Source organism: Tenrec ecaudatus, chromosome 10 (assembly GCF_050624435.1).
Source record: "Tenrec ecaudatus isolate mTenEca1 chromosome 10, mTenEca1.hap1, whole genome shotgun sequence".
Taxonomy (NCBI): Eukaryota; Metazoa; Chordata; class Mammalia; order Afrosoricida; family Tenrecidae; genus Tenrec; species Tenrec ecaudatus.
Genome location: NC_134539.1, coordinates 50,270,001 through 50,288,762, shown reverse-complemented (window position 1 = coordinate 50,288,762; position 18,762 = coordinate 50,270,001). Strand labels below are relative to the sequence as shown.

General features: G+C 58.1%; 1 protein-coding gene across 4 annotated transcripts in view; it reads right to left on the bottom strand.

Moving 5' to 3' along the window:
- The window catches only part of RGS3 (regulator of G protein signaling 3), a 95,745-nt gene that overhangs the window by 64,047 nt on the left and 12,936 nt on the right, over positions 1 to 18,762 (bottom strand). For all 4 annotated transcript variants that reach the window (XM_075560357.1, XM_075560358.1, XM_075560359.1 and 1 more), the window contains exons 7-9: positions 16,277 to 16,360; positions 8,521 to 8,632; positions 3,273 to 3,316 (exon numbers count right to left, since the gene is read on the bottom strand). In XM_075560357.1, the coding sequence (XP_075416472.1) occupies positions 3,273 to 3,316; positions 8,521 to 8,632; positions 16,277 to 16,360 (240 nt within the window). The remainder of the gene's footprint in view (positions 1 to 3,272; positions 3,317 to 8,520; positions 8,633 to 16,276; positions 16,361 to 18,762) is intronic.

Genomic DNA, 18,762 nt, shown 5'->3' with positions numbered 1-18,762 from the left:
GCCACGGGCTGGGCAGCGCCTAACCACCACCAGAAGAGCAGAGACCTCGAGGAGGCCAGGACTGCTTAGGACAGCTCCACCCAGGACCTGGCCGCTGGGGAATCATCCACCTGCCGCCCAGGCACCTCCCCAATCCTCCTCTCTTCCCCTGATCTCTTTTCTGGGGGTCACAGTGCATGGCAGGAAGTTCCAGCCCAGGTGGGGATCTGAGTGTGGTTTTCCATGGGATCTGATACTAACCCTCCTCAAGAATGTCCCAGGCTCCCCAGCATCACCAACTAGACTCCCTCGAACCCCCCCCCCACCCCAAACAACAATCCTTTCAGAGGAACACAGGCCTCTCCCTGCCTGTGAGCTTCAACGCCCCTGACCCGCACAGTCCGATGACCTGGCACTGACTTGAAATAAAAGGCCCCCAATCGATAGACCTTCCTCAGTCTTGGGAGCGAGGGCTAGGAGGTCAGGGCTAAAACCGGGGCAGGAAGAAGTGCTGTTCTCTGGGAAAAACAAGCGCAGCCTGGCAGGAAGCGCTCTTGGCAGTGAAGGATCTGGGTCTCTTTCGGGCACTGTCCAGGGCACTCAGAGCCTCCTGGATGGAGGGGCCGCTCTCCCCAGCATGGCTCACAACCCCTTCCCCCACGCTGTGCTGGGCTCCATGAGCTCCGCAGAACCAACCGAAGACACCCCCACCCCCACCCCACATCTTCTCTGAAGTGTGTCCACGTCCACCTGACCCCACTATGCAGGCTGGGGATGTGGCTAACACAGGGGGGGCATCCAGGGCCCTCCAGCCCCGGAGTGCTGCTCTACTCTGCTCTGACCACGGGGAAGCCTCCACTCTCCACTCTCTTCCAAGGAGCTAGCTTCTCATCGACTCCATCCCCGTCAGGGGGCTCCCCACCCCCCTCTCTCATCCCCTCCCCCTCAAGGCACGGGTCTGTTCAGAGACTCACTCCTGACGGAGCCAGGGCGGAAGGGATGGTTTGCAATCACAATCAGTGTTCTGGTTCCTTCTCTAGGAGGTGTATTCCTCTTGGCCTGGCAGTGGAGGCCATGCCCTCACCCTGAGGTGAGGCTGGAGTCTCCCGGCAGTTGGGTGAAGGAGTTTTAAACTGTTGGCAGAGGCTGGGAACGGGCGCTAAGGAATCCTGGTTGAGCACGGATGGGGCCCTGGTCCTATTCGTAGCATGTGAGGTGGGGACTGGAGAAGCCTCTGGGGCCTGGAAAAGCAGGCTTAGGGCGCAGTGGCTTTCAGCCTGCCCGTCCGTCAAAAGCCTGGCTGAATGCTACTTGATCTACCAAACGGTACAAGGCAGGGAGTTGCCTGCCAGTGTTTTCATTCTGTCTGCTCAGCCAAAGCAGAGTGCTGCTCATGCGAGCGTCTGACCAGACAGAGGTGACGGAGAGACCAGCCACTCTGAGTGGGCATCACTCCAGACCCCCATGGCAGCCCCTGGATGTCATCATCTTTGGCCTCTGTTGCCAGCCCCAGTAAAGGCACGGCTGCCGACAGGCCTTCTGAAACCCTGAGCAGACCCCGGCAAAGGGGTGGTAGGGAGGAGGAGGCAGGCACAAGAATCAGAGGAGTCTCTGCAGGGAAGAGAGGGACAGAAGGGCGAGCTGTTGGCTTCCAGGGGATGCCCACGCTCACAATCCAGGGGGCTACAGAGCCCAGCGGAGCCCCAAGGGTTTCGTGTGTCTGTGCTGGGTCATCAGGGAGGGCTCTGTGTGTCTGTGTTGGGTCGGGGAGGGCTCTGTGTGTCTGTGTCTGGTCGGGGAGGGCTCTGTGTGTCTGTGTCTGGTTGGGGAGGGTTCTGTGTCTGTGTTGGGTCGGGGAGGACTCTGTGTGTCTGTGTCTGGTTGGGGAGGGCTCTGTGTGTTTGTGTCTGGTCGGGGAGGGCTCTGTGTGTCTGTGTCTGGTCAGGAAGGGCTCTGTGTGTCTGTGTCTGGTTGGGGAGGACTCTGTGTGTCTGTGTCTGGTTGGGGAGGGCTCTGTGTGTCTGTGTCTGGTCGGGGAGGGCTCTGTGTGTCTGTGTCTGGTTGGGGAGGGCTCTGTGTGTCTGTGTTGGGTCGGGGAGGACTCTGTGTGTCTGTGTCTGGTTGGGGAGGGCTCTGTGTGTCTGTGTTCAGGTTGCGGTTGCTGTTGGTTGTCATTGGGAGGTGGTTTGCAGAGTAGATTAGGTTTCTACTCCAGGCCTGGTTTCCCGACCGTGGATGCGATCCCCTCCATGTAGCAGTCCCCTCCCCCTGTCCTCCCTGGGAACACTCATTTCTACTCACCCCTTCCTGCTGAGGTCTGTTCTAGGGCACATGCAGTCCTGGGGGTCCCCCTAAGACTGAAGACTGCCTTCCGCCCTGATGTTCTTATTCCCTCTAGGGATCTGGTGAACTGTTTGGCAAAAGGTGATCCCTGGGAGCCGGATCGGTTCCTGGCCTGAAGGGTGTCCAAAGGCCACAGTTCCTAAGCACACCAGTAAGTAAGTCTGGCCTGCCCATATGCACTGGGATTTGGTTTGCATTTTTCTCTACCCTCTCTGCCCTGGATTTTCCCACTGAGCTCCTGACCGGAGGGATCGGTTGCCCCAGAGGGTTTGCTTGGCGTTGCCACGCTGTGAGTGCGTGCGTGGTGAAAATGGTTCCATGGCTCCCTTACTTGCCTCAAGGGCGGGTGTTCAAACCCACTCACAAAGCATACCCAGAGGCAGAGCGGATGGCTTGGCTTGTTTCCAGAAGGTCACAGCCTTAGAAAGCCAACAGAGCCGTTAGCTCTGCTCCGCACACCTCGACTGGAGTCTTTACAGAAGCCAATCACCAGGCCTTTCCTCGGCGGTGCTGTCCAACCAGCCGCTTTCTGTGCAGTTGTCGACGAGCAGACTCCAAGACAGCACACTCCCAGCCCTCTAGTCGATGCCTGCTCACAGCAACCCTTCAGGGCAGGGTAGAACTGGCCCCTGTGAGTTTCTGAGACTCTTAACTCTTTACAGAGTAGAAAGCCAGTCAGCAACTGAACGAGGGGCTTCCCAGCAGCCAAGCCCTGACCTCGAGGTCAGCTCACAGGTGGCCCTGCGCAGGGAGGGATCGCCAGGGCCCTTCTGTCCGTTCTGAGAACTTCCTTGTCCATCAGAGGGAAGGGAGTGTTCTTCCCAGTCCACAGCCCCAGAAATGACCCCTGTATGTGTCAGTGTGGAGGCCAGTGTGGGGACCCTGTCCCACCTCTCCCCTCCGAGCCCCAGGACCAGGGCTCTCTCCTTAAACTCAGAAGGCAGACTCACCTCTGCAAGGTACAGCACACAGAATTTCAGATCTTCTGAAGAACCTGGCAGGGGACAGAGAGCAAGCTTGTATTAGAATTGGCCAAGTGTGCCCCAGCAGTGCGTTGGCGAGCTCGGCCAGCAGCCTCAGCCACAAGGCCCCGTGCGTGCGGTGCTTCCTGGTAAAAAGAGGAAGAAGGAGGCAGGCACAAGGGTCAGGAAACCCCTGGAGCAAAGGTCTCCCAGTAAATAAACAAGGTCATGCACAGCTCTGGGGCCTCGCCTGCGGGTCAGCAGCCCCCCCCCCCAGGATGGCAGCTGCCCCAGCTCTCCGTGGGAGCAAGGAGTCACCATCTAGCAGGGAGGGCCCCCTCCTTCCCACGATCATGGTTGTGGGGACATGCCCAGGGCGCAGACACTGTGGTTCTCCTTGAAGCCACCCAGCTGCCTTGGCCATGTTGAATGAAATTCAACACGGGCCATTTAGCTCCTGGATGGACTTTGTTACCCAATGAGAAATGTGAAGGCCAGTGCAAGGTCAGGGAGAGACCCCGGTCACAGGCTGGCTTCCCAAGCCCATGCCTGACCCCTCTGTGTGCTTCCCTACAGCCCGCCCTGGTCTCAGCCCCCACACAAGCACTCCCCATAGCGCCTCGGCGTGGTGGGCAGCAGGGAGGGGCCCTGGCCTCTCTCTTGCAGCAGCAGCGGGAGACAAGGGGCTGAGTAAGAATATGTAGGAATCTGGAATCCTGATAACCAGCAGCTAAGTGCAGGGTGCTCACTACACAGTCAGCAGTTCCAAACCACCAGCTGCTGGGTGGGGGGCAGGGGGAGTTTTCTACTCCCGTGAAGAGTGACAGTCTCGGAAACTCACAGGGGACAGTTCTACCTTGTCCTACAGGGTCACTGTGAGCCGGCACCGACTCAATGGCAGAGTGTGGTGGGGGTCTGGCAGGCGACAGCAGACGGAGCAGTCCAACTACCTGTGCCACTTTGAGAGTCAGCAAGGGGATGTCTGGTTCAGAGGGGCCTCGCTTTCAGCCTGGAAGCCCCACACACCCCGACCCCCAGCAGCTGAGGGTCCCAAACTCAGCCCTTCTCCAAGCCCACCATTGGGAGCGGTTGTTGTCTCCATTCCCCAAAGATGGAAACTGAGGCCCCAGGAGGGGAAACAGCCCACATGACTCATGCAGTGAGCACGTGGCAGAGCTGACATGAGAACCCAGGAGCGCCTGCCTCCAAAGCCCATGCTCCTGACCACAGCGTTACGCCCATGCCCCGCTGCTGCCAGGTGACTCGCCTGGCATTCAACCGGGCTATGAGCTCGGGGGGGGGGCTGCCAAGGTGCCGCCTCCACTGCGGTGGCTGGGATGCTGGTGGTGGGTGCTGAGGAGCACGCTGAGGTGGTGCTCAGAAAACGCTCCCCATGTTCTAACTCCAGGGGCTCCAGCAGCCGAGACCAATACGCCACTGGGTCCCTAAGACTGGAACCTGGCTCCCCAGGGGGGTTGGGGAGCCCAAGCACCAGCTGGACATTTTCAGGTCACCCTGGAAAGAGGGCGGCAGGCTGGGAAGACATGCTATGGGCGTGACACTGGCCGCCTCTGAGGCAGAAACACAAAGAAACACAGAGGCAGGAAGAGACCACAATGGTGCCCTGGCTGACCGGAGGTGTCCCAATCGTTCGCAGCCAGCTCTCTGCCTGTTCTCATTACCCTGCCATTCAGCCCCCCCGCAGCCTGGGAGAAGCTGGGGTGGAGGACAACAGGCAGAGGCCCTGTGAATAGCCAGCCAGGAGTCCTGGGGGCAGGACAGCACCTCAGACTGAGAGCTAGTCTCCATTCAGTCACCTGCCAGGAGGTTCTGTGCCCCCCAAGGTGGTGGACCCTCGGAGCACACTTGGTCAGAGGGCTAAGGAGTCCTCAGACATGATGCAGGGAGCCCTTGGACCCCGGGTGGGGCAGATTCCCAGGGCCAGGGAGCAGCCCTCAGCCAGCAGCAAAGACAGCGGAGGTAGGGGGGGGGCACTGCATCTTGTTCATCGCCTTCTTGATCCCAAATTGAACTCCCTGCACATGTTGATTTGAAAGGAACAAACAACAGAGGCTGTTCTGCCAACAGAGGCGCCAGCCGAGGCCCCAGATGCATTTCTTAAAAGCCTCACTCAGGCCCTCGGGCCTCTGAGGGCAGGAAACTCAGGACTCAGAGAAGCAGGCCTGGCAGCTCCCACAGAAGAAGGGGCTACCAGACTCCGGAGACCTCCCGGGTGAGGAAGGAGTGAGGGCCCCCATAAATGCCTGGAAAGAAATTGAAGCTTTGGAATGGGCACCTTGAGGACTGGGCATCATGGGGTGAGCCCAGTCCTGTGTTAGCTGACCGCCACCGCTAAGCATGCTGCCCCGGCCAGGCTAACCAGAGACTGGCTCACAACATGCCCGTAGGGCGGAGAAGAGCGGGCCCACGGAGTTTCTGAGGCTGCACAGCTTTATGGAAGCAGTCAGCCACGGCCTTCCCCTGCAGACCAGCCGGCAGGCTCACACCGCTGACCTTTTGGGTGACAGCTGAGTGCTTTAAACCACTGTGCCCCCAGGACTCTTTGCTGACCCTGGTCTCACTGCCACTGGCCGCCCAGCCTGGGTGCTGGCTTGGTCCTCAGCTCCCTTCGCAGGCAGTCAGCCTGGGGCTCTCAGGAGAGCTGGAGCCCTTGGGACAGGACGGGGGTGGGGCCCTGAGGACAGACAGAGAAAGGGCTGGGCGGAACCCTTGGGGCCCCCAAGGCAAGCGGCCACTGTGGGAGAAGGCTGGCAGTAGCGCCCAGGGAAGGACTAGGGAGAGGGAGCTGGTGTGGCTGGGCCCCCAGTGCAGTGCCCAAGCCCAGTGTGCGTGTGTAACTGACGTCTAGCTGGGCACTGGGGTTGTCACTGCTTGGACCTCGGTTAACGGAGTTCTCAGTTCATCCGATATTGGCTCTGCCTCCTGCCTCCCTTTCTTCCCCCTACATGTGTTGAATACCTACTATGTGCCACGACAGGTCCTCCAAACCACGGAGTGCATGCTGACTCGTAGCTACCCTGCAAGCCAGGGCAGAACTGCCCCTGTGAGTTTCTGAGAAGACTGTAGCTCTTTAGGGGAGTAGAAAGCCTGCTCTTTCTCCCTCACAGCTGCTGGTGGTTTCCAACTGCTGACCTGGTGGCTTGTAGCCCAACAAGTAACTCACCAAGCCACCAGGGCTCCTTGCTGACACAGCTAGGGAAGTGAAAGGTAATTTGTCTCCAACAAAGCCACACACACACACACACACACACACACACACACACCACCCACGCAGCCAGCTCTACAGATTGTGGTCATCGCCATTGAGGAGGGGAGGACTGGCCTTGGCCGCCGTCAGCCCTCATTTAGCCAAGCCTCCATCTCTGGAGAGGAAGTAGCCCCAGCCCAAGAAGCCAGACCTGCACCGGCTGTGCCTACAGGCAGCTCGGCATCCGGAGGGCTTCGTGGCTGCACTTGCAGGCCCCACCCACCAAGCCTGCCCTGGCCATCGCCACCCCAATGGAAGAGGGAGTGCATGCTGCCTCCAGCATCAAGCTTTTAGGGTTCCTAGCCCAGGATGCCCCCCAGCCACTCAAAGGAGGGGTAGGGGCGGGATCATAAAGGCAACTGCCCCGCTTCTCAGAGCACTCCTGGAGGCCACCTGGGAAGGCCAGAGCCAGGCCAGAATTGGAAGGCTGCCCCAACCTTTAGTTCCTCGTCAGAGGCACTGAAGCCCCCCAAAATGGCAGGGTCAGCTGGAGTTCCACAACATGTTAGCAGCAAAGCCAAGCCCAGAGTCTCCCACATGCAGCTCCCCGCAGCCCACTCCCTACCCACACACCCAGCCACTCGGGCACTCCTTGAAGCAGGAGGCTGGGCAAAGGGGACTCCTGGGCTTGTGGCCCCAGACCTGAGGAGCCCGGGTGGCAGTCGTTGGGAAGGGTTCCATTCTGGCCACCAACCCACTCCTATGACCCAGCATTGGTCCTGCCTCTGAGCTCACCACATTTAAGTGGGCCCTTGAGTCCAAGAAGTCTTAATCTTAGATTGTCTGAGCTGAAGAGGGCGGGCCAGAGAGGAAGGGGGATGTGAGTGAGTATGGGGGAGGGAGGGGCAGCAGGAGTGGGGGGCATGGGGGAAGCTGGGGGGAGGGACCAAAGGAGAGGCACAGGCCAGGCGAGGCAGGCAGGTGGCAGCAAAGCCAAGGGCAGAGTCCTGCTAGTGCCACTTTGCTCGCCCTGGGGCAGGTCCTGGGGAGTGTCCTGGTGGGAGCCTCAGGGCCCCGCTAGGCTGGGCCGCCCAGGCCAGTGGCAGGAGAAAGTTGGCGCCCCAGGAGGTCATTGGGACTTCCTGAGCGGGAGTTTCTCACACCGGCTGGGTGTCCAAGGAGGAAGCACAGTCGGGGCACCCGGCGCACAGGGCAGCTTTGCAGACCAGGCAGGAAGTTTCCCTGGAGCAAAACCCGTCAAAACAGAGTTCTCCCGCTGGATCATGTTTTCCTCTCTGGCCCTGTCACCAATGCTCAAACAGGCCTGCTGCTGCTTCCGTAACCTGGGGGAGGAACTCCAGCCCCTTTCTGCAGAGACCTCAGGCGCCAAACCAAGCAGCATTGCAGAGACTCCCAGCCCTGCTCCACTCTCCCTGAGTATCCCAGGGCACCAGGCATGGTGTGGAACTCACTGCACCTTCCCACGCCCCACCTTCCTCTGCTGGGGATGGAATGGGCGGTGCTACTGGGTGGGGCAGGAGCAGGGTCCCTGGTCCCAGGGTGAGTGTGGTGCCGGGTGGCACCTGGCAGATACTGGGCATCTGTGTGGTGTGTGGCAAGCACTCCGCAGGAATGGCGTCATGTAATCTTCAAGGCCACCTTTGGAGATTCTCTGATGTGCCCCACTCATGCACGAGGAAATGGACCCCAAGAGATCGAGTCACTTGCCCGAGGTCACACGGGTATAGAGGGGCAGGGCCCAGGCTGGAACACAGGTCTGCCTGAGCCCACTCCACTCCATCACCTCCCTTGGTGCCTCTGCAACAGGCCCCTCCCCACGAGCAAAGGTCGGGTGCCAGAGCAGAATGGGGTCTGAGAGCCTACCGGTCTGGGCACAGAGCCCAACACCACCCCCAGCCCCTGCCAGAGCCTACATGGCCCTCACACACAGCACCCACGGGAGACACAAAGGCAGACAATGCTTCTGGCCTCCGGCTGCGGGAAGGGGCCTCTCCAGGCACTCCTTACCTTCCTGCAGCTTCACACTCTGGAGGTAGAGCGGGTTCCTCAGGACATTGCAGCGGCCCGGCTCGTCCTCCTTGGTGAAGAGCAGCAGGTCCGAGTAGGCAAACAGGGTCACCTGGATCCGGAGAGAACTCAGATTTAGACGTGTGCGCTCTCTCTCTCTCTCTCTCTCACACACACACACACACACACACACACACACTACTCAGCCCTTCCTATCTGGCCTGTTGACTCCTTCCACTGTGAAGCAGACGCTACTCAATGGCTGTGAGTCTGGGGTCCTTTAGGGCCCCTGTGGGGACCCGCGGTGGCATCATGGTTACACATGGGACTGCTAGTGGTAGCACCCACAGGTCGAAACCACCCGTTGGCTGCTCCTCGGGAGAAAGATGGGACTTTCTACTCCTGCAAACCAAGAGTTACCGTCTTGGCAATTCTCAGGGGCCGGTCTGTCCAGTCCAGGAGGGTGCTGTGAGTCAGCAGCGACTCACCGGCAGTAAGAGTTTTGAGGCCTTGGGGAGAAGGGAGGGTTTGCAGTGCTCAAGAATGCTCGGTGCTTGCTCAGCCTCCTGCTAAGGGCAGGAAGGGAAAAGAAGAGAGGCCCTGGTGGGGTAGGGATTGGGGGGTGTCTGTGTTGTGGTTGGGGAGATGGGGGGTGCAGAGAGCAAGGGAAGACCTTGGCTGCTCTGCAGACCCCTGGAGGGCTGGGTAACTGTCGGCATCATCTTGGGCTGAACCAGAAGCGAACTCTCAGTGTGGCCTCAGCCCACGGCAGAGGCCCGGCCAGCAGTAAGACTGCCTCTGCTCCCTCCATGTCCCAGCAGGGAAGCATCCCCAGAACAATCCCAGCCCTCGCCCTTCACAGCAGACGGCCTCTCCAAGCCTCCCTCTACATGGATGTCCTCCCAGGCCCACCTTTCTGATCCGATGCCCCACCGTCTGTAGCCCAGCGCCCTTGACCGTGAGCTTATGGAATGTTGCGTGTGTGCTTTGATTTCACTTTGCAGCTGTCTGGCTGCAAGGGCACTGGGCTTGGAGTCTGACGCGCCGGGGACACTATCTAAGCTCTGGCCAACCGTGGTTCTTAGGGGCCCCGGGTCAGCTCTGACTCACAGAAACCCTGCACACGGCAGAAGGAAGCGCTACCCAGGCCTGCGCCATGCTCACAGCTACTCTCAATGGATCGAGCCCAGGGCCAGAGCCACTGCGTCCATCTAGCCCGTCAAGGGTCTTCCTCTCCGTCACTCCACCAAGCAGGAGCTCCTCTTCCAAGGACCGGTCTCTCGTGACATCATGTCCCAAACACCTGAGGCTAACGGAGCCCCCTGGCCGCACGGCCTTCAAGACAGGTGGATTCCGTAATCCGCGTCAACGCCGCAACTCAGAGGCGCCAGTCCTTCTTCCTCCGTCGTCTTGATGCCCGTGGAGCGACGGTAAAGGCCACCACTTGGGTCAGGGCACCTTAGTCATCGGAGTGGCATTGTGGCTTTAAGCAGGTTTGCCCAAATGAACCTCGGCGTCTGACTTCTGTGGCATGCTGAAGGCGGGTCCAAGTACGCGGAGCGCCTCGGCATCCTCCACTCTCCCCGTTTGTCAGGATGGCGACTGTCGGCCCAGTTGTCAGGGATGTTTGTTTTCTTCAGGCGACTCGCTCAAGGCTCACTGCCACTGAGTGGATGCCAACAGGGTAGACCCGAACGCGTTTTCTGAGACTGTAGTGCTTCATACACGTATTCATATCTATTCAAACTGCTCACCTGGCATTTAGCAACCTGGTGCAGCAAACACTGCGCCCCCAGCCCTGCTGGGCCACTAGCTAGCCATGAACAAGAGTAAGTTCCCTTAAGCCCCTCAGCTTCCAGTTTTCTCCTCCATGCAAACAGCGGTGAGGGTCCCTGCCTGGCTTCCTCGGGGGATTGCTTTCTTGGGCTCTTTGTACCAGGGACTAAGGCGGCGCCATACAATGAGGGTTATTCTTGCTAAATCCCTCCCAGACAATTCTACGTGCCTTAAGATGACATTAGGTGAAAGGAAAGCAAGTTGTTTACACTCTGACAAAGACATATGTGCAACCTGTCACGTGTGTGACACTCACTGTTATCAAGTCCAAGCCGGCTCAGCCACCTGTAGGACAGGGCAGGACTGCCCTGTGAGTTTCTGAGACTAACTGTTTACAGTCTCTTTCTCCCTCAGAGCAGCTGCTGGCTTCGAACCGCCAACCTTTCCGGCTGCAACCCAACTCGGAACCACTGGGCCACCACGGCTCCTCTTTTATGGACTGGGGCTCCAAAAGCAGAGGCAACGTGCCTATTTTTAGGTAAACCATCAGGATGCTCGGCATATTTTTATGTTAAGAAAACAATCCACTGGATCCTCTCATGTCTCCAAAGACGACCCTGTTCTTTGTTTTCGTCAACCCTGCAGCAGCCTTTAGTCAAAAGCAATAAAACCCGATTTTAGACTCGCCAAAGCAAATAAATATTATTGCTGATGTGGAATTCTCCTTTAATTATGGGAACGTGGCGCCGGAAGGGCTCGGGCACGACCTAAGGGGCACGGTGGTGCGTGTGTGCTGGGGCCGTGGCTGAAGTTTAGAGAGTCAACATGTTGACATCTGGAACCAAGATGCCCAAGAGGGCCCAGCGACTCTGCTTTCAAGGCTGAGTCTACAGAAACACTCGCGAGGAGGTATAAATATGCACATATAAGGACGTTGCTGCGGCATTCTTGTCATTTAAAAAAAATAAAAATAAATAGGGGGAAATGGTGCAGACAGTCACCAAGAAAGGGTGAACAAAAGGAACCAGGTCACCTTCCTGGGGCAGAGACTCAGGGCGGCCGCCAAGGAACAAGTCAAGAGGTGCAGGAAGGGCACCTGGTGCCACACATGGGTGCGTGCTTGGTGCTAACTGAAAGGCTGACTGCTCAACACCCACCCCCACCCCAGCGTTTCAGCGGGAAGAAGACCCGGTGGGCTGCTGCCATGGGCCCACTCTCCCATGGGGGTCCCTGTGGGTGGAGCGACTCAGCGGGGGAAATGGGAAGCAATCCACTAGAAGCCACAACTGAGACACGTGGAGACACGCAACATGGTGTCTTGTGATTTTGTGACAGGTGACGTAGACCCCTATGGCTTGTCCTTTCCAAAGCTCGCCACCCCACGTCCCGCTACCCCAACACCCACGTGGCTTCCTCTGGGGGGCTAGTTTTTCACTCTTACCCGCTCGGGTTTGTCCTGCATGTTCCCCAATCAGACTGCGAGGCCCTCGCTGTCTTAAAGACGACACGCGTATTTTCTGAAAGAGTCTTCCTGAGGTCCAGCACTGAGTGGTTTGAGACTGAGGCCACAGAGACAAAGGGGGACCGTCCCTGAGGATGAGGCTCTCAGTGGGTCTGGGCTCTCGGGGGTGGGGACCCAAGCACTGGGGAGCTGGAACCTGCAGCTGGAAGAGTTTAGTGGTGTCCTCCTCCAACGCCTGCCCACCACAGCCCTGTCTCCATTCCACCCAGCACAGCGCTGGGCACCCCGTTTGTTGAGCACTTCCTTTGCGCTCAGTGGGTCCTGCCTGGTAGGCGGCGGCCCTGCTTTCCTCTGCTGGTCCTATGGCTCAGAGAGGTGAAGCGACCTATCCGAAGTCGCAGAGCCAGGGACCACTGCCCAGTTCTCTCACTACCCAGAGCAGTGACATGCCTGTCACCATCTCGCCCCTGCCTGAGGCAGAGTCTAAGCAGGGGTACCACAGAGAGAGGGGTAAAGGGGATGGAGAGGACGAATGATGAAGTTATGAGAGGAGGAGAAAATGGGCCAAGAGCCCAGGAGAACTGGGGGGGGGAGACAGGGGGTGGAGCGGAGGACCCCAAAGTGCAGGCAATGGGAGAGAAAGACTCTAACCACAGGGCAGTTCTACCCTATCCTATGGGATCACCATGACTAGGCATCAACTCTGTGGCAGCGAGTTTAGTTGGGGGTTTTTGGTAATGTACCCTCCCCACCCTGTTCTCCCACCCCACTTCCCTAACCCCTGCAAGGACCCATAAGGAAGCCGGAGGGGAAAAGTTGGAGAAGAGGGCTTATCAGAAGTCTCCAAAACCAAAAACAATAAACCCCAAACATGCTGCCAGCAAGCCCATTCCGACTCACAGTGGCCTTTCAGGACAGGGCAGAACTGCCCCTGTGGGTTGCTGAAACTGCAACTCTTTACGGGAGTAGAAAGCCCCGTCTTCCTCCTGCAGAGGGGTTCTCGTGGTTTCGAACTACTGACCTTGCGGCTAGCAGCCCAGCAAGTAAGTCTCTACACCAGCTCGAGAGGGCTGGCAGGCGGGGAGGGGCAATGAGCAAGGTGAGAAAAGCTCCGGACCACGGCCCCGCCCCCAGATTCCCAGAACTGAGAACGCAGTCTAGACAGGAAGTGATTAAGGCACGGATGAAGAATTTCCCCAAAGGTCGGGTCAGGGAAAGAGCAGAACTGGCACTCAGCTGGAAGTGGGGCAGAGAGGGCAAGCGTGCCAGGGGAGAGCAGGTGGTCCTCCCCGTCTCCCCAGTATCTTGCTGACCTGGCCCCGCAGTCCACGGAGCCCAGCCCTGTGGCCCCCTTTACCTGCTGCCTTCCACAGCAGGTCGCAGGGGCAGCCCTGTGCCTTCCCCACGCTCGCTCCGGAGGGACACGTCCAATTCCCCAAAGAGCAGCGGGTGAAGGAGCCACACTGTTAGGGAGCCCTGGCAATCTGGAGGGCATTTAGAGGCTCCTCACCCAGTTTCCGCCAGGGAATCTGGTCCAAGGGCAGAGTTTGCAGAAAAGACCTTGTGCCTCGGTTAATGGTCAACTCAATCAGTGTATAAAAGGAGGGCGTGTCTGTCTGTGCCCCATCCTAACCCTGGACCCAGGCTTAGGGCCTGGCTACCTTGTGGAAGCTGAATAACGATTGCTTGCAATATATGAAAACGAGGCTGTTCCCAAGGGCTGATGTGCGCTGGATCGAAAATGCCAAACCCAGCCCCCTGAGTCCACTCTGACTCATGGCAACCCTAAGGGGCGAGGTGAATTGCTCTAGGGACATGTGCAGGGCACCTATGGCTTCTGGGGCAGGAAGCAAAGAGGACAATTCATGATGTGGGACTGGGTCAGTACACAGACACGAGCCAGGCAACCAGGCCCACAGGGGAAGACAGACCGAGGAGCCAAGAAATGAGCACCGAGGGATGAAGATGCCTGCTAAGTTCAAGAAGAACTTCCTGAAACTGAGCCTCCTCCAGCCACAAAGCCCTCGGGAGCAGTCCTACCCTGTCCTCTAGGGTCACTGTGAGTCAGCATCAACTCGGTGGCAATGAGTTTGACTTGGTTTGGAGGACCCAAACCAAACCGGCTGCCTGGATGGAGTCAGAGAGCCAAGAGATGGCCCCCTAGAGATTCAAGAGGTGGCTGTAAGCACATGTGCTGGGGCTCTCGTTGCTCTCACGTGCCCCCTGTAAGACAGAGCAGAACCGCCCCCAAAGGGCTCGCCAGGTGGTAACCTTCACGGAGCAGCTCCCTCACCAGGGAGCCACGGTGGGGTTCGAACCACCAACGTTTCAGTTAGCAACTGAGTGCTTTAACCCAGGGCTCCTTCTGGGGATGAGAAACAAACTAGCTGCCATCAAGTCCATGCTGCCTCATAGAGATGCCCTGGTCAGTTTCTGAGACCGTAAAGGGAGCAGAAAGCCCAGTCTTTCTCCCAAGGAGCTGCCGGAGGTTTCGAACTGCCGACCCTGCGGATCCCAGCCCAACTCGTAACCGGGGGAGACAATTAGAAGAGATGGCTTCTGAGAGCCCAATCTACACTGAGATTCTTACTACCGAAGTATCCAGCCCCTCCTTACACTGGTCTCTGTTTTCTGGCCCCGAGTGATACAGTAAGAGCACCAAGATCCACATACATGGTGCCCAGCACACTTCAAGGAAAAAGGAAATGCGCGCACGTCACTTGTCTTCGCGTCAATAGCTAAAGGGGGAGGGTTCTGAGTTCGAAGGCTGAGATCCACTCTGCACAGATTACTCGGTGGGCTGTCTGTACAGGAACCACATAAGGCTTCTGTAGGGGAGGGTTTGGGGGGACAGTAGCCCGAGTGCTAACCCTGCATCCGTCCCTCAGAGGCCCTGAGAGCCTCAGGCCCAACTTCCTCCCACCCGAGTCTTGGCCTCCTCATCCCCAGAGCATGGACATCCAAGGAGGTGCTCCAAGAATGAATCGGGGTCTAGTGTGTCCGATGCAGGCACGGTGAGATAAACTGTACCCGCGGGCCACCTACAGACCTAACTGGTCCGTGGACAAAGGTAAGATTAAGAGCAGGCGGGCGTAGGTGGCAGTGTGGCTGTCATTTCCAGTGGGCACTCTGCTGAGTGGTGTGTTTATAGGCAGGCCTTCTTAGGGACTCTTCACCACTTGACTGACGCTCCCACCGAAAGCTCGCTTGCCGAGCACAACTCCAAAAGACTTCCTGGTCCCCAAACTCTAACCTCCTGAAAGACAGGAGTTTCATTTCCACGGGGCTTTTCATAAGGGACATCATCAAGGTTCTTCGGGAAGTTCCCGGAGAGCAGGTGGGGCGACAGTGCCCAGGGCCCGAGTGGCGGCAACCCCCGACACTTCCCAGGGGGCTTTCTCCGAGCAGAAGGCGTTCATTGTTCGCTGGGGATGCATGGGCTCTGGTCGACTTGTTGTAACAACAAAACGCAGAACCCACCAGCCTCCTGCTCCAGCCATAAGCACACAGAATGCTGAGGGGCTCACCGGGCCCTTGGAGATGAGCCCGCCTCGGGTCTCATCCTTGCTGCCCCAAGTACGCACACACCCACTGTTGAGATGGGAAGACTGAGGAACCAAGGGGAGAACCGTGAGCCAGCCAGTGGCAGCGCTAAAACTGGTTATCGTTCCCTGAACCTCCTATGACCCCCTCCGCAAAGCTGCCAGCTCTGAGTCAGGGCCTGACCCCTCAACTCCAAGGCCCCTGGGGCAGCCCAGTCAGCCCCCCAGTCCTCCAACTCCTCTTCTCGGTTAGACAGCAACCCAGGCCACTGAGCTGGACCCCAGCCAGCCCTGGCGGTGGGACGAGTGAGTGAGGCTCCCCCAGGGTGCCCAGGAATCCCAGGTGACTGATGCCCCTCCAAAAGTTCTCTTTCACAACAATGTGTATCCTCTCACCCAAAGGGGCTCATCACCGCTGGGGTGAATTCCTCTCTCTGCAGCTCTTGGGAGATAATGGGCATGAACAGTGGGGTGCCTTAAAAATCACACACACACACACACACCTCAAGCACACTGCCACCAAGTCAATTCTGACTTGTGGGGGCCTAGCAGGCAGAGCAGACAGATAGAGCGGCTGCCCCAGCAGGTTCCCAAGGCTGTAAATCTTTGCGGGAGCAGAGAGCCTCATCTTTCTCCCACGGAGCAGCTGGGGGTCTCCAACCGCTGACCCCATCCACGACACCATGGGGCTGGACACGAAAACATTTCTAGTCATCAAGGATCAACTACAGAGTTTTGAGAGCAGGTGAGTTCCCTGTCAGTGGTCCACGCCAGAGAAAAGTTGAGTGGCCATTGGATCAGATCGGGGGAGGAGCCCGGTCTCTCACCCTGAGATTGTATCACTCTAAGACCATGAGGAAGAGGGGAAAGTTTGGGGCCAGGAGATGGCTGGCCAGGGAACCCGGGAGGACGGACGGACACACACACACACACACACACACACACACACACACACACACACACAGGAGAGCCTTACCTCGGCAGCCTTGTTCCTCCCCTCGTACAGCAGCAGCTCCTCTGACAGCAGGAGGGTGCGGGCAGGGTTACAGAGATCTAACGGCTGAAACAAAGCAGGCAGGGCCTGAGTGGGTATGGAGAGGGACGAGGCCGCTGTCCAACCAGCCACAGAAAACCCTCTCTCTTTCCTACTCCCACCCCCACCCCCAGGAGCCCACACGCCCCCTCACACACAGCACCCAAGGCGGAAACAGAAAGGCAGGCGCACTAGTTCTGCTGCCACCTTCCTCCCCGAGGCTGGTTGTAAGAATAGTGCTCTCGGGCCGGAAGTCCAACCGCATGCTCGGGTCCTCTGCAGCATCCCCCACACCCCCCACCCTCCGCCAGCCACACACCCTCTGCTTTTTGCACACCGCCTGTGAAAGTCCCCGCTATCAGGCCCACAACCAGGTCAGGTCGGAGGCACCCCACCTCTGCATTCGCCCCATACTGGGCTAACAAACTCTGACTCAGCCAGGGGACGATTCTCACCCAAATCTCACTGACCCCCACGGCACACTCCCACTCCAAGCCCACCCTGTCCAGCCCAGAGAAGGCTCCTTGAGCCCCGGCTTATTCTCACGAATGAGAGCCTGACCCCACGCCAGGTGCCTGAGAACAGCAGCGCAGCACACGGTGAGGGCACACCACCACCTGAGCAGGAGCACCCAGAGTGTGGTCCACTGAGTGAGAGCCACAAGAGTGGGCCTGCGAGGGTGGGTGGCAAAACCAGGGAAAACAGGCTGAGTGTCAGAAAGTCAGGCCAGTGTAGCTCTGGCCGGGAGAGGGGGTGCTGGGTCAAGAAGGGTTCGGAAGGGTCCTGGGGTGTTGGCAACACTCTATTCCTATACCTCTGAGGACCCAGACCCACTGTGTCAAGTCGACTCCGGCCCATGGACCCTATAGGGCAGAAGAGAACTGCCCCCTGAGGGTGGCCGGGGCTGCCCCCATGTATGGCAGCAGGCAGCCTCAGCTTTCTCCTTTGGAGAAGCTGATGGGTTTGAACTGTGGAGCTTGCAGCTAGCAGCACAAAGCCTAACCCACTAGGCCACCGGGGCTCCTTCTTCCAGCAGACAGTCACTTTGTACTAAGGAGTCAAGGGATGCATCTCTATTTCCCTCTCGGCCATCAAGTCGATGCTGACTCTGAGCCCCCCGTGGGCATCTGACTCTGTCACTGTTCACAGGAGTAAAGAGCCCAGTCTTGCGCCCTCGGAGCTGCTGCTGATTTCAAACTGCCGACCAGGCGGATCGCAGCCCAGACCTGCGTAACCAGGACATCACTGGGGGCCCTTAGACATCTAGATAGGGTTATGCCGTTTGGGGTTCACAGAGGTCACAATTCAAAACAGGTTTTAACTTTTTTTTTTAAAGATTTTAATTGATTCTGAAAAATGTAGAGTGCTGCTGAAATATAGCCCCCGGAGGTGGCAAGACCTTTGTGTGACAACCTCAGGAAGAGAAGAGGCCAGCAGAAAGCCACGGCCAATAGACATACCGATGTGAGAAGACGGCTGTCCCCCACCCTCCCACCCCAGAGCTGCTGGTGCTGCATCCCCACGAGCTGAGTTCTCAGAGCAGCTGCGCACTGTGGCCAACCGGCGTCATTGGCTCATGCATGTAGAAAGAGCTGGCAGGACGAGCGCTCTCAGAGATAGGCATGTGTGTGTATCTACAGTACGATTTTTTTTTAAGAGCTGAAAACAACAGCCAACAACGAAAAGATCCATCTGGACAGGGACAGTCCCAGGAAAGGACACCAGAGAAGGACGTTGCCCTGGGCTGCTGCCGCCAAGAGGACGGACTCACAGAACCTTCTGGAACGCCATCTGTCCATCTGTAGACTCTATGGTGGTTAGGATCCTGACCCAGCCATCTCACGTAAAGGAAGCTCTCCCAAAGAGGAACACCATCCAAAGAGGCGGTTCCTCCGGCGGGACTGTCACCGCAGGGTTATGGACAGAGGCAGACGTGTGGCCTGGCAGCGGCAGAGAAGCGGGTAAGGAGACCCAGCGCCGTGTAACATCATAGTGGCGTGAAAGTACCACGCGGCATCGGCTCAGGGCATACATGATGATATGGGAAATGTTCACGCTATGGTTTCTGGTTTCAAAAACAAGGCGACGGGGTGTAAAATAGCAGCTACGATCCAGTGTCTTGTTCGCACTGGGTGGTGGGCTAAATAAGGACTTTCTGTTTTTCACGCCACGAAGGGAAGATGGGGAGGAAGGGGGAGAAGGAGCCAGCAGAGGAAGAAAGATCTAGAAGAATCTCACACCACCAGCCACGTGGCGTTGTGGACTCTGAAGAGAGGTGCTAAGCACAAGGCCAGCGGCTGGACTCACTGGTCCCTCCATGTGATAAAGAGAAGATCCTTCAGAAAGGTTTAAGGTCTTGGGAACCCCAAAAGGGGCCGCTCTGTTCTGCCATGTAGGGCCACTAGAGTCGGGATCGATTGGATGGCTGT